Source organism: Terrapene carolina, unplaced genomic scaffold, assembly GCF_002925995.2.
Source record: "Terrapene carolina triunguis isolate 2854851 unplaced genomic scaffold, T_m_triunguis-2.0 Scaffold212, whole genome shotgun sequence".
In the NCBI taxonomy this organism is placed as follows: domain Eukaryota; kingdom Metazoa; phylum Chordata; order Testudines; family Emydidae; genus Terrapene; species Terrapene triunguis.
The window spans coordinates 7,992,792-8,007,363 of record NW_020664563.1 but is presented as its reverse complement, the minus strand read 5'-3'; the positions used below and the strand labels follow the sequence as shown (position 1 = coordinate 8,007,363).

The window sequence follows — 14,572 nt, the reverse complement described above, 5'->3', positions numbered from 1 at the left end:
CTCTTCTCAACATGTCCCACAGGGGGCAGGTGGTGACTTACCCACCCATCTATCTTCATTATTCCAGCCAGCTTAACACAGCTTGCAGTATCTCAAATTTGGGCAACTCCTTCCAGTTCTAGACTCTTTATGCCTATTTCTATATCCATTTGTGACCTGCTGAGAGTCCTCAGCGTTGTATCAGCAGTTCCCTTTTTGCTTAGGTAAAACCCAGTCTGTACTAGGCTTCCATCTCCAGTTTTATAAACAGACTTAGCGAACGTCTATCTCCAGGTTGACCTTTCACTCATTCAAATGGCAAGGCTAAAAATTCATTAAAGCTTATTTGATACCTGCTTTCAGCTAAAAGCAATCAACTAAACAAAAACCTGCACAGTGCATTTTAAAATGTTATCCTTATTGGTTTTTCCATTTTACTACTGTAATGCAGATGGCTATGCCAGTACTGTTTCCATATTTGCTAAGATACTAAAGCTAAGCATGGTACGAAAACACTGGATGTTTTTTCTAATATGCTGTAGTTCCAACAGGAATTATTTCAGGGAAATTCTATGGCCTGTATTATACTGGCGGTGAGACTAGCTGATCACAGTGGTTTCTTCTGGCCTTAGAATCTGTGAATTGATGAAACATCAGGTAATGAGCGGACTTGGGGGATATTTTGCCAAAGGAAGCTTTACTGACATTTTGAGTCTTTGCAATTCAAGTGGCTGAGAGGCCGCAAATGTCATAGCAACTGGTCAACAGATATTGGCCGAGCCTGTTTAAAACATTGCAAATCAAAAGCCTGGTATAAAATGGAGAGATTTTCAAAAGAGCAACCAGAAGTTAGATGCCTAACTGCTGTATGTGCCTAAGCGAATCTCCTTACCCTCCTCCTGGTTTTGTATAAGTACTGTAGAAGGGACCCTTAAAATAACTCCAAGGACTCCTATGTGACCCCCACACTGGTGTAACCATAGGATCCTAGATTCCATTGTGTGCATTGACTGAAGCAAGAAGTCCCGGGGGGAGAGGAGGACAGTAATTAATTAAAGATTGAATCATAGTGTGTATGCACAATTAAAGTTGTATGGGTGACGTCAATGGGAGCTGCTGGGTGCTCAGCACTTTTGAAATAATCAGGCAATTTATTTAAGTGCCCAAATATGGATTTAAGAGTCTTACTTTAGGCTCCCATTTTTGAAAATCTTGGCATTTATTTATATTATAGTAACACCTAAGGGTGCCAGTCAGGATGAGGGCTCCAGTGTCCCTGCCCTAAAAACACTGAGACTGTATGTTACAACAGGTAGCCAAAGAGGGTGGTGGTGGTGGTGGGAATGGGAGGGTGAGAGTTAGTCAAACAAGTACATTTTAGCACAATGAACAGTGCTTATGGCTTGCCATCTGCCTTGCCAATGTCAACTGACAGTGTCTTGCAGGCATAAAGGCAGAGGTGACTTTTAAGGAGGGATTTGAAGAAGGAAAAGGTGGGGACTAGATGGACTTTGCCAGAGAGCATTTCTGCGACTGATAGGGCTTTATGGGAGAAAGGAGGAAGGTGTTTAAGGAAGAGGCTGGCTGTGACAGGTTGGAACTCTGCAGGAAGGTGGTGACACCTATGTGATGAGTTAGCAGAGAATATTTAGGCTTGACATGGGTCCAGTTTTAGTAACCTAGTTGCTATTAGTAACATTTAAAAACAAACATGGGGCCAGATCCTCAGCTGTTGTAAACGACCATAGCTACGTTAAGTGCTGATTTACACCTGACTGTCATTTGAATATGAGCCTGATCCCCTGCCCTGCTGCTCATTCACCCCACGACACACTCTGTATCTTCAGTACAGCCCTGCAATCTACCACGTAGGAGGCATACAGGACACTTGATACAGCCTCGTCCATTTCAACTGCAACCTTAGATGTTGTTAAGGCACCTGTCACCATGGTATCTACGTAGCTACCATCCCCAACATCGCCCAAGGAGAATAACAGTCCCTTATTTTAATGGTCAGTGATAGTTTTGGCTCTCTTTAGGTTCTTGATACAGAGAAGCCATGGAATTCCATTTTACTGCGAGGAGTTGCTGCGGAACCTCCATTTAAAGAACATGCTCATCTTCCATCTGTGGGAGGAGGAGGAAGAAGTAGATGATGAGTGGGAGGGCCTTTTCAGTAAGCTACTTGTCATTAACTCATCATCACTTGGTTACCTGGTCTGTTCATTCCCTCTGAAGCACCTGGCATTGGCCACTGTTGCAAGACAGGTTCTTATGTTCTTAAATGCCACAGCCCATGTATAGTGTATAGTGACTCACCCTCCCAGGCAGTTCTCACCTTTCTGGGAAAGTTTGTCGGCCTGGCACTGGCTGCTGGAATTCAGGGAAGGAAGGAGGGTGCAAGGGGCAAAGAGGAGATGTGCTGAGGGGAATGGAAAGAGTAGCTGAACAGGCTAGGAAAGGAGGCAAGACTGGGGCCAGGGGAGGCAGCAGAGAGGGTAAGTGGTGTACGTTCAGCAGTAGAATGCTGGGTTGCAGGGTTCCATTCCTGTCTCTGGGAGGGGAGTGAGGTTGAGTGATGAAAGCATGGGACTGAGTTAGAACTCTTGGATGCTGTTTGTCCCTGAGAAATTTCTATTCCTGCTCCAAATCTTTGGGACACTAAAGCTGCTCAAAAAGAGGGCAGGTGGAAAATATGCATTTTTTTAACATTGACAAAACTGCTGAACCATTTTAAGTCTTAACTTTTCAAAAAACCAAATCTGAGGCAGAGACCAAGCATGGAAAATTTCAGTCCCAAAGCTTAATGCCTAACAAAGTTATAAGTCACTGAAAAAAGGTTATAATGCAATTTGTTAGCAACCTTAAAAGGTTTCCTCTATGTGCTACCCCTCTAATAGTGAATAGTTATAGTTTTCCATAATAGAATATGCTGCCACCCAGTGAAATGAAAAAGCAACATATTTAAAACATTAAAGGAAACACTTTCCTACTCACCACACAGTTAATCTGTGGACTAATTGATACAAGGTATTATGGTGGCAAATATCTTCCAACCAAAAGATTTTGATATTTATGGGAATGGTATCACTTGCAGTTATACTAGCTAAGATATGAGAAATGTAGCGGATAGATTCTTAGATGTTGTTCAATATTCAGACAAAATACATTTGCCTGAAAACAAAAACAAACCCAGCACATCTGTCCATGTTTTTGATTATTAACATTTGATAGACATGCCTGGCTTGATAAATGGGTAATCAGAATAATACAATCACCAGAAACAAAACGTCTTGCATAGTGCAAAGGTAACACCCTGTTAAACTGGGAGATTTGATGATTATATTGCTGTATAATGTTTCTTTAAATAAAAGCTGTTGTAAATATCAAAAACAAAATGATAATAATTCCATGGCAATGATTCTGTAAGCCTTTTAAAACTTCCTAGATAAATAAGGGGGAAGAGAAAAATAGCAGCCCAGCTCCTGCAGGCCATAAACCAGCCATTTACTTCCTAGGATTAGGCTAGTACTTCCCCATATATTAGTGCCAAATTTCCATTAGGGAAGAAGAGTTACGGTTTCCTCCTAAAATAGGCCATTGATCTGATTTAGTCTGGGACATCTAGGAGACACCAAAGATTTGGCCCCCAGAAGAGCCAGCCTCGGAATGTTGTGATTAAGTAGAAATGCAACGGAACCTGTTTTGCATTCTGGGTGATAGAGTTTATTCTCACACCCAAATGGTTATAATGGCTGTTCCCATTAGATCTTGTCAAGTATTGTTTTGCTTTGGATAGATTTAAAAAGCAAACAAATTAAAATGTGAGTTCTTGTAATTGTTTTTTCTCCTCTTTCTCTCCGTGCAGCCAATGCCATCAAGGTCATCCCCTCCAAAACGGAATCGCTTTCCAGCTCAGACAATGAATTGTACATTTGCACCATTCGCCAGAATGTTAAGTTGCAAAATATTATGCTGCCCCCTACCTTAAAAGGTGAGGTTCTGATCCTGATGTCTCCAGCCAGTGGGGACACAATGTTTCTGTTCCTTAAGGGCAGCAGTTAAAAAGGGCCTGGGAGCTTGAATGCGGCAGACAGCACAGGTCTGAACTTTGGAGCAAAGCGGAGAAGCACGAGTCTGAGCTCTGCAGAATAGGCCAGACCTTCCAATTAGGCAAGAAGTTTGTGTAGTGGTTCCTCACTCTCAAGTGGGGATGGAGGCCACCCCGCCTCACTACAGGCAGGTAGTAATCAATAGTCTATGGGGAAGTTCTGGCCCGGGAGAGGGAGAGGGGGAGGGTAGAGCACAGGCAGTGTATGGCCCACAACCTCCTGACTGGAGCAGACAGCAATTAACAGTCTATGGCCCACAACCTCCTGGCTGGGGCAGAGCAAAAGCAGGCAAGCGCAGACCATCCAGCCTAAGGTGCAGGGGCGGCTCTAGCTTTTTTGCCGCCCCAAGCACGGCAGGCAGGCTGCCTTTGGCGGCTTGCCTGCGGGAGGTCCGCCGGTCCCGCAGCCTTGGTGTACCCGCCGCCGAATTGCCGCCGAATCCACGGGACCAGCGGCCCTCCCGCAGGCAAGCCACCGAAGGCTGCCTGACTGCCACCCTCGCAGGGACCGGCAGGGTGCCCCCCATGGCTTGCCGCCCCAGGCCCGTGCTTGGTGCGCTGCTGTCTGGAGCCGCCACTGCTAAGGTGGGTAGACTGCCACCCCAGGGGTGAGGTTGGCAGCAGTGGATAGGGAGACCCGGGCCCACCGTACTCCACTGGGTCCCAGCCCAGGCCCCTAACGGTGGCAGTAAGGGCCGGCTTTAGGACCTGCGGGGCCCGATTTCGCGGTCCGGGTCTTCGGCGGCGGAGGGGTCCGCTCCGCATCTTCTGCGGCACTGAAGGACCCCCCGCCGCCGAAATGCCTCCTGAGCGGACCACTGCCGTGTGAGCCTAAAGCGCGGGGCCCTCTTAGGTGCGGGTGCAGGGCCCTCTTACCCGCGGGGCCCGATTCCGGGGAATTGGCCTAAAGCTGGCCCTGGTGGCGGGGAATCCTTGGGGATTCTCGTCTGTCTCCTCCGACCGCAGGGCGCAGCTCCACTCAGGGCCTAGTCTGCAGGGCCGTCCTTAGGATTTAAGGGGCCCTACGCAGTATTATTAAACTGGTGCCCCTATGCCCGACAGCAGCCCGGGGGAGGGGGGGGGTTAGGGACGAGGCAGCAAAAGATACCGGCCCTCCCGGCCTGCCTCACGGTGGTGGAGAGTCACAGTTCCCCGCAGAGACCCCCTTACCCTCTCCCTCACACAGAATGCGTGGTGCTGGCACATTCGGCTCTGTGAATATAGCCCCTGCCTAAGGAGACTGCAGTGTGCACTGGGTGTGCAGGAGCCAACCTGCTCTTACCTCCTGTCATGGGCAGTGGGTGAAGCTGCCCCTTGGGGAGGCTAGCTCCCCAGCCCACCTCTTCTGCCTGTGGCCTCACCCATACTCCACTCCTGCTCCGCTCCAGGCCCCACCCCACTCCACCCAGGCCCTACCCTCTCCCCATTGTCTCCCTCCTCTCTTCCCTCCCCCATCGTGCTCACCCCCTTCCAGCCAAATCCCTGAACCCAAATGAAGCAAATGACATTTGAAAAAAACACTCTTCTGCAATTTCTTTCTAAAGAAAATGGGGCATGTTTTCCACTGCATGCCAGATGGTGAAGACTGGACATGCAGAAGGTACCTAATTAAAAGCACTAAACTTGGAAATAAAAAAATGTCAGTCACAGGTTTTTTGATATGCCCTGAAGTTTGTCAGAGATTTATTTGCAAAAACTTTGTAGTAAGGGCGAGTCAGCTGTCTTGCTGAATACAACATTAAGTATGGAATACATGATGCAACTCTTCTCTGTTTTACATTTTCTTAATCAGTATTTCTAAGCTGATTTTATATTTTAAATGTACTCTTAAGCCTTCATAAAGTAATCATTCCAGATTACTACATATTTAACTCACTGAAACAAAAATATTATTTTAAATTAATCAGTCACAGAGGTTTAGTGTGTTCATAACAATGTTCATTGCTTTTAGAAAAAGGGAACTTACTTTGTGTGTGGAATTTACTTTGTGTGATCTCCATAACAATAGACATGCTTATGAAATTTCGCCAACTTTAAAATATATGTTTCCAAAGATTTTAGGCATAACAAAGGATGTTATATCTTACTAAGTACTGATTTTGCTGGAGGGTTCTCTTAAAACTAGTTCATCATATAGTCAGAAGTAAAGAAAGGGAAACTCTTTGTCCAGCTATCTGGAAGGAAAGGGGTGTTGTCCCTTTAAGGGCTCTCTTCAATGGGGGGGGGGGCATATGAAGGGAGAAAGGGATGGACAGGAAGATTTTGGAAGCAAAGTTTTTTTACTATAGTAATTAAAATTAAAATGTGTATTTTAGATAAGGGTGGTCTTTTGAAGGATTTATTTAAAAAACTATGTCTGAAGATCCAAGCATTTAAGGCTGAAGATGATTGTGTATCTAAAAATCTATGCAAGGATTTTTTAGAGATGTGATTTTATAATCTTAAAGAAATCATCTGCAAACACTTGGAAGGTGGTAAGGTGATAGGGAATAGCCAGCATGGATTTGTAAAGAACAAATCGTGTCAAACCAATCTGATAGCTTTCTTTGATAGGATAACGAGTCTTGTGGATAAGGGAGAAGCTGTGGATGTGGTATACCTAGACTTTAGTAAGGCATTTGATACAGTCTTGCATGATATTCTTATCGATAAACTAGGCAAATACAATTTAGATGGGGCTACTATAAGGTGGGTGCATAACTGGCTGGATAACCGTACTCAGAGAGTTGTTATTAATGGTTCCCAATCCTGCTGGAAAGGCATAACAAGTGGGGTTCCGCAGGGGTCTGTTTTGGGACCGGCTCTGTTCAATATCTTCATTAACAACTTAGATATTGGCATAGAAAGTACGCTTATTAAGTTTGCAGATGATACCAAACTGGGAGGGATTGCAACTGCTTTGGAGGACAGGGTCATAATTCAAAATGATCTGGACAAATTGGAGAAATGGTCTGAGGTAAACAGGATGAAGTTTAACAAAGACAAATGCAAAGTGCTCCACTTAGGAAGGAAAAATCAGTTTCACACATACAGAATGGAAAGAGACTGTCTAGGAAGGAGTACAGCAGAAAGGGATCTAGGGGTTATAGTGGACCACAAGCTAAATATGAATCAACAGTGTGATGCTGTTGCAAAAAAAGCAAACATGATTCTGGGATGTATTAACAGGTGTGTTGTGAGCAAGACACGAGAAGTCATTCTTCCGCTCTACTCTGCGCTGGTTAGGCCTCAACTGGAGTATTGTGTCCAGTTCTGGGCACCGCATTTCAAGAAAGATGTGGAGAAATTGGAGAGGGTCCAGAGAAGAGCAACAAGAATGATTAAAGGTCTTGAGAACATGACCTATGAAGGAAGGCTGAAGGGTCTGGTAGGGTTGAAGACTTTTTCACTTTTAAGTTACTAGATCCCTTCTGGAGTAAGAGTCACCAGGCTGCAGCAGCCAGCTATGGGAGCCTGCAGGAAGGGTCAGAACAGGGCTAGGAAGAGGCAGGAGGGGGACACTAAGACCCAGTGGTGCCCTAAATTTTCAGGTGCCCTAAGTAGCCTCCTATGCCTAAGGACGGCCCTGCTAGTCTGGGATCATGTTGAGATTCCAGCTCCCTAGAAGAGACATAGAATCATAGAATATCAGGGTTGGAAGGGACCTCAGTAGGTCATCCAACCCCCTGCTCAAAGCAGGACCAATTTCCAACTAAATCATCCCAGCCAGGGCTTTGTCAAGCCTGACCTTAAAAACCTCTCAGGAAGGAGATTCCACCACTTCCCTAGGTAACCCATTCCAGTGCTTCACCACCCTCTTAGTGAAAAAGTTTTTCCTAATATCCAACCTAGACCTCCCCCACTGCAACTTGAGACCATTACTCCTTGTTCTCTCATCTGGTACCACTGAGAACAGTCTAGATCTATCCTCTTTGGAACCCCCTTTCAGGTAGTTGAAAGCAGCTATCAAATCCCCCCTCATTCTTCTCTTCTGCAGACTAAACAATCCCAGTTCCCTCAGCCTCTCATAAGTCATGTGCTCCAGCCCCCTAATAATTTTTGTTGCCCTCCGCTGGACTCTTTCCAATTTTTTCACATCCTTCTTGTAGTGTGGGGCCCAAAACCGAACACAGTACTCCAGATGAGGCCTCACCAATGTCGAATAGAGAGGAATGATCACGTCCCTCGATCTGGTGGCAATGCCCCTACTTATACAGCCCAAAATGCCGTTAGCCTTCTTGGCAACAAGGGCACACTGTTGACTCATATCCAGCTTCTTGTCCACTGTAACCCCTAGGTCCTTTTCTGCAGAACTGCTTCCTAGCCATTCGGTCCCTAGTCTGTAACAGTGAATGGGATTCTTCCATCCTAAGTGCAGGACTCTGCACTTGTCCTTGTTGAACCTCATCAGGTTTCTTTTGGCCCAATCCTCTAATTTGTCTAGGTCCCTCTATATCCTATCCCTACCCTCCAGCGTATCTACCACTCCTCCCAATTTATTTAACCCTTCTTATTACTCTTAACATCTCTTGCTAGCTTAGGGTTACCATCCGTCCGGGTTTCCCCGGACATGTCCGGCTTTTTCAGCCTTAAACGGCCATCCGGGGGGATTTCTAATGAAGTAGAAATGTCCGGGATTTCCCCTCCTGCGGAGTGCGGCACGGCTGATTGGACGCCTGGCCTGATTGAAAGCCGCTCGCAGCCACTAGGGCCTCTAGCAGCCAGAGTCCCTCCCCCTCCCCCGCTCCCTCCTCCCCCACAGAGCAGCTCGGAAGTGTTTGAGTCCACGTGGAGCCCGCATTTCTCCCTCTGCTGGGTGAGCGGGGGGAGCAGGGCAGGCGGCGGGGGAGTGGGGGGTGGGGAGCAGGGGGCACAGAGGCTGCAGGGGCGGGGGGGTGCACAGGTTGCAGGGCGAGTGGGGAGCAGGGGGCACAGAGGCTGCAGGGGCAGGGGGGCGCAGAGGCTGCAGGGCGAGTGGGGAGCAGGGGGCACAGAGGCTGCAGGGGCAGGGGGGGTGCAGAGGCTGCAGGGTGAGGAGAAGCAGGGCAGGCAAGGGCATAGAGGCTGCAGGGGCTGCGGGGCGAGTGGGGAGCAGGGAAGAACTTAGCAACCCCCAACCAAGATCAGAGCGGGAGGGAGGAGGGGGAATGCGGGGTGCTCAGAGGAGGGGGCAGAGTTGGGGCAGGGACTTTGGGGAAGGGGTTGGAATGGGGGCGGAGAAGGGGTGGGGTTGGGGCGGGGAAGGGGGCGGGGAAGGGGCGGAGTTGGGGCAGGGCCGGGGGCGGGACCGGGGCCCCGTGGAGTGTCCTCTTTTTTAAATGTTTGAATATGGTAACCCTATGCTAGCTGCAACTGCAAGTGTGATTTGGCCTTCCTGATTTCACTCCTGCATGCCTGAGCAATATTTTTATACTCCTCCCTGGTCATTTGTCCAATCTTCCACTACTTGTAAGCTTCTTTTTTGCGTTTAAGATCAGCAAGGATTTCACTGTTAAGCCAAGCTGGTCTCCTGCCGTATTTACTATTCTTTCTACACATCAGGATTTTTTTCCCTGCAACCTCAATAAGGATTCTTTAAAATAAATCTGCTGCTCCCTCCAGTGTTCCAGCCCCAACTGAGCTCTGGGGTTCTCCTTTTATACTTTCTGTCCCGCCCCAGGACTTCTGGTGAGGGGGGAGTGGCAGATTTAGCCCTGCTCACTAGGGGGAGTGTAGTGGTCCCTTGCTCTCCAGCTTTGAGGGAGGCCACTCAGTCTCACTACAGTCTGCTTAACAGGCATTCTTCTGGCGTTTGTACTGTAAAAGGTTCTCCCCTCTTTTTGCCCCAATCTAATCCCTGAATACATTGGTCTGCTCTTGGAGTCATGCCAGGCCTCTAGTCCAGTAGTTGGCACTCTAGCTCAGCGCAGCAGAGTCCTGATGCTGTTCTGGGAAGCCGCTTTAAGTCTCATTTAAATGACAAACTATTAAGAATTAATATAAACACAGCCCTCCTAATAAATTCTACAGTCAAATCAAGGTACTGAGCAGTTATGGTGGATCCTGGATCAACTCATGGTCAGTACAAAAATCCAGTGTGTGAATTCCCTGTGACTGCCCATTATCAGTAGTTGCTGGTGAAGGCAGCTTTCAGAAGAGATAATTGATGTGTTAGCTTCTTCAGGTCAGTTCATTTGTAGGGTAAAAAGGACAGGATCCAGACAGGACGTCCATCCTCCTCTCACTCCCAACGCCACAGCTAACCACTGTAATCTTACTGTCTTGGTCTCTCAGGAGCACCCAGCATGGAGAAGTGATGATTTACTGAATGACTTGTTTTCGGTAGGCATTGCACTGGCTGAGTTAGACAACATGAGCCCTTCGGAGCAGATGGTAGTGAAGTGTGCGGCTATCATCGGGCTGACTTTCACGACTGACCTGCTGCTCCACATCCTTCCCGAATGGACCAAGAGAAAGATGAATCAGACGCTTGCAGCCCTGGTGGATTCCCACATCTTCAAGTGTTTTAATAAAAGAAAGGACTCCCAGAGTGCACAATCACAGGATATGCCCTCCACAGAGTTACTTGTTTGCCCCAGGACGGTGAGACCAATTGGACAAGAGTCAGGTACGTGGAGCTGGCCAGAGACTGGGGGCATCAGAGTGTGCTGAAATCCCACTGCTCCTTGTCTGTGTTCTTGGTGATCTTTCCAGAGTGCTCTGTGAATCCTTCTTGTTAACATGCATAAAGTGCAGGGGCTGTCTCTAGTAGGAAGGGACTGTACAGATCATTAGATTTTTTTTGCCTATAGTTTTTAGTACTTTCTTACATCTTAAATGTATCTATTGACAGTCACAGCCTACACAACGGAATCTCGCATCACACTTTGAAATAAACTCCTGAGAAGCATCTGTTTCAGGGTAATCATCAATGCCTTTTTTCTTTCTGTTGCAGCATTAGGAATGCTATTAGGAATGCTATTGTAAATGCATTCAAGTCACTCCTGCGGTATCTAGAGAGAGACAGTTGGGTCCAGAGGATAGGAAACTGACCTGACACATACAGGAAACCTAAGCTCTACTTCTGGCTCTGCCACTGACCTGCAAGTCACTTCACCTCTCTGTGTTTCAGTTTCCCGTCCCCCACTTTTCTGACTCATATGTAGATTATAAACTTATTGGGGCAGGGATTTTCTTTTATTACGCATTTATGCATTCCCAGGATAATGTAACCCTCATTTCAGTTGAGATCTCTGTTGAATTACTTTAATACAAACAATAATAACCATGATGTGGCAGCATATACATTAAAGCACTAAAATATAGTCATTCAAAAACCCCTAACATACTGTGAGGACGAACAGAGGTCAAAACGGGCTGGTATGAGCTAATATGTCTTACCTGAATTTTTTATTTTGTTCTATTCTCCTTCTACCTCACCTAGATTCCACCAAACTCTCCCTACAGCATTTAAGAGCTTGTCTACACACAGATTGGCACAGAAATCACCACACATCTTTTGTTATTTCACATCTTTTGTTATTTCGGTGCAAGTCTGGCACCAACAATAGCAACAGGTGTGAATTAAAGTGGATGAGATTATTTTGTCGTCCGCTGGTGTATAGCCAAGTGGTGATAATTCATACAGTGTGGAACTCTGGCCCAAATCTGGTGGTTGAGGAGTCTGCTACATCCATGGCTAAGGACTGCATTTTTTAGCTCTGGCAGTAATGTCTCATGCTTTCAGATCTGGTGGTCCTAGGTTTGATCCCTACCACCAATGACCCACCCCCCAGGGCCGTGTTACACCTTTAGTGTGGACAGTTGCATCAGTGGCTGCAGCAGAAACAGAGCCTTGTGTGCTCAAATGCTGGCCTCGCTGAGAGGGGATGGATAAATCCACGTTATCTTTCAGGTATCCGCTCTTCTGTTTATAACCTAATCAAGCAAGAGCAGCTGGTGATACAATGCGGCGTCATGGCGTTTTGCATGCCACTGCTGCAGGAAGCGGCCTACGAGATCTGGCTGAAGAGCCAGAAGAAAGCCTTACATCTCAAGTGTGTGAGCTATCTAGAAGGGCAGGCTCACAAATGCAGACGCTGCGGAGAAGGGGACTTCATTTCATTTCACCGCCACACCGTGGAAATGATGCTGGAGAGCCTCGAGTCTCAGGAAGACATTTCTGAGCAGCACAAGGAATACCCATTCAGCGAAGCAGCCTCACTGATCATTTATACAACCCTGCAAAGGCTTCAGGGTCCCTCATTTGAAGGTAAACGGAAGCCCTTGTTTCCACAGCACTCCCCAGACTGGGCTCCCCAAGGGACCATGCTGCCGGGAGGGGGCAGAATCTTACAGGGAGGGCTTTGCTCGCTGTTGCAGAGACTAGGGCTATGCAGGCAATGCACTGACTGCACAGTCCTCAACGCAGCTCTGCGTCCCAATACTGCACGGGAGTGTATTGCGCTTCCGCGTTCTCTGAGACATGGGGCCTAGTGGGTGTGACTAAGTGTACCTCTGGGCATCTTCTGCTCTCAGCTGGTTGGATGCACCAGACACCTTTGCCAAGTCCCTTTCTCTCTTCTCCTTCACTTCCAGTAGCCCTGTTTGCTCTGTATCCTCTCCCATCCTAGGGGAAATCTATCTGGAGTGGCATCCTGGCCCCCTTTCCAGGCTCTCCCAATCCCCTTATTTTTTCCTATATCTCCACTCTCTACCCCTCAAGCCCCACATATGCTGTAACCTTTCCATGCCCCCTCACATTTCTGCTCATCCTTTAGGTCTGGTGTCAGGAGCTGAAGGGTAGGGGAAAGTCAAGGACTGTGGTGGGGGCAGCGTGGGGCTGTGAAGGAGTAGTGAGAAGCAGGTAGAAGTGTGGAGTGGAAGGACTGTGTGCAGGGAAGGAGGCTATGTTAGCTGGGCTGGTAATATGTGAAGGCGGAACCTGGGCTGGCCCAAATTCTGACTTCAGCTACACCTAGACACAGGGCCTAGGGTATTCCACAATTCCATGGCTGCGCGGTTTGCTGCGGAACTGAGTCCTTGCCCCAGAACTGTTCTTCATAATCTGAATTTTCCTGTTGGAACAGATATGTTTATAGGCTTTATGATGATGGAGAAAATGGAAACAGATGCAGTGTCACCTACCTGAGTCTGCAGAGAGCCTGAAACAATGGCTTTGAGGAAAAATGGCTGAGAGAGGTGTGATCTGTCCCATTCATCTCAATCAGGACCCTGTGGACTGTTTCAGCAGCCATAGAATTTTCCAAGGAATTCACCCTGTTGGTGGAATTTAGGAGTTCTGCTGCAGAATTTGGTCCACTGCAAGCTCTTTGAGGCAGGGACCTTTTGTTCTGTGCTTGTACAGCCCCTAGCACAGGGGGGTCCTGATCTGTGGCTGGGTCTCCTGCACACTATGGCAATGCAAATAATAGTTGTTCCACAGAGCACAGCGGGCACTGGCTGTGTAATTCCCACAGGTAGGGCCCTACCAAATTCACGGTCCATTTTGGTCAATTTCATGGTCATGGGATTTTAAAAATCATAAATTTCATGATTTCAGATATTTAAATCTGAAATTTCATGGTGTTGTAACTGCAAGTGTCCTGACCCAAAAGGGGGAGTGGAGGGGTCACAAGGTTATTGTAGGGGGTTTTGGAATTGCCACCCTTACTTCTGCGCTGCTGCTGATGGGGTGATGCCTTCAGAGCTGGGTACCTGGCCAGCAGCTGCTGCTCTTCAACCACTCAGCTCTGAAGGCAGGGCAGAAGTAAGGGTGGCAATACTGTGACCCCCCCCCACAACCCTCTTTTGGGTTGGGACCTCTAGTTTGAGAAACGTTGGTCTCCCCTGTAAAATTGGTGTACTTTTACCCTATACTATACAGAAGACCAGATTTCATGGGGAAGAAGGGATTTCACAGCCCGTGACACGTTTTTCACGGCCAGTAAGAACTTAGCCTTTAGAGTTTTGACTTTTAAATGTTTAGATTTTAAGTGCTTTTGGAGAGGGACCATCTTTGTAGTCTGTGTCAGTATAGCACCTAGCACAATGGCCCACTAGCTTCCGCTGGCCACTGCCATGCAGATAGTGATGAGAAGTTGTTCTACAGCTCTTTATTAATATGTGTTTCTCTCTCCGATTTGGCAGGAATGGAGAGAAAAGCTGTGACAGCCGAGGCTTCCCTAACCAGCACATGCTCCCCTGAAAGTGTCCAGAGGACAAGTGAAGGTAAAACATCCCATCAGATACAGAACTCACAGTAACCTGGAGGGAACGAGGCAAGACCACCACACTCAAACCCAGGGAGCTGCGGAGAAAAAGAGGGGTGAAAAAGGAAGTGGCTGAGAGGGAGAGAGATTGAGTGAAATAATATGGGTGAAGGTATGAGACAGAACAGGGCCAGCTTTAGCAAGAGCAGGGCCCGATGCCTGGGGGCGGGGCTTGCTACAAGCCCCGCCCCCAGGAATCGAGCCGCGCTCCGGCCGGGGTTGCCGGGCTTGGGTCCGACCCGGAGCCGCGCCG

General features: G+C 47.6%; 1 protein-coding gene across 1 annotated transcript in view; it reads left to right on the top strand.

Moving 5' to 3' along the window:
- Positions 1-14,572, top strand: part of LOC112107408 (adenylate cyclase type 10) — a 73,963-nt gene that overhangs the window by 29,684 nt on the left and 29,707 nt on the right. The window contains exons 17-21 of the mRNA XM_026656116.1: positions 2,019-2,155; positions 3,848-3,973; positions 10,395-10,676; positions 11,964-12,320; positions 14,198-14,278. Of these exons, the coding sequence (XP_026511901.1) occupies positions 2,019-2,155; positions 3,848-3,973; positions 10,395-10,676; positions 11,964-12,320; positions 14,198-14,278 (983 nt within the window). The remainder of the gene's footprint in view (positions 1-2,018; positions 2,156-3,847; positions 3,974-10,394; positions 10,677-11,963; positions 12,321-14,197; positions 14,279-14,572) is intronic.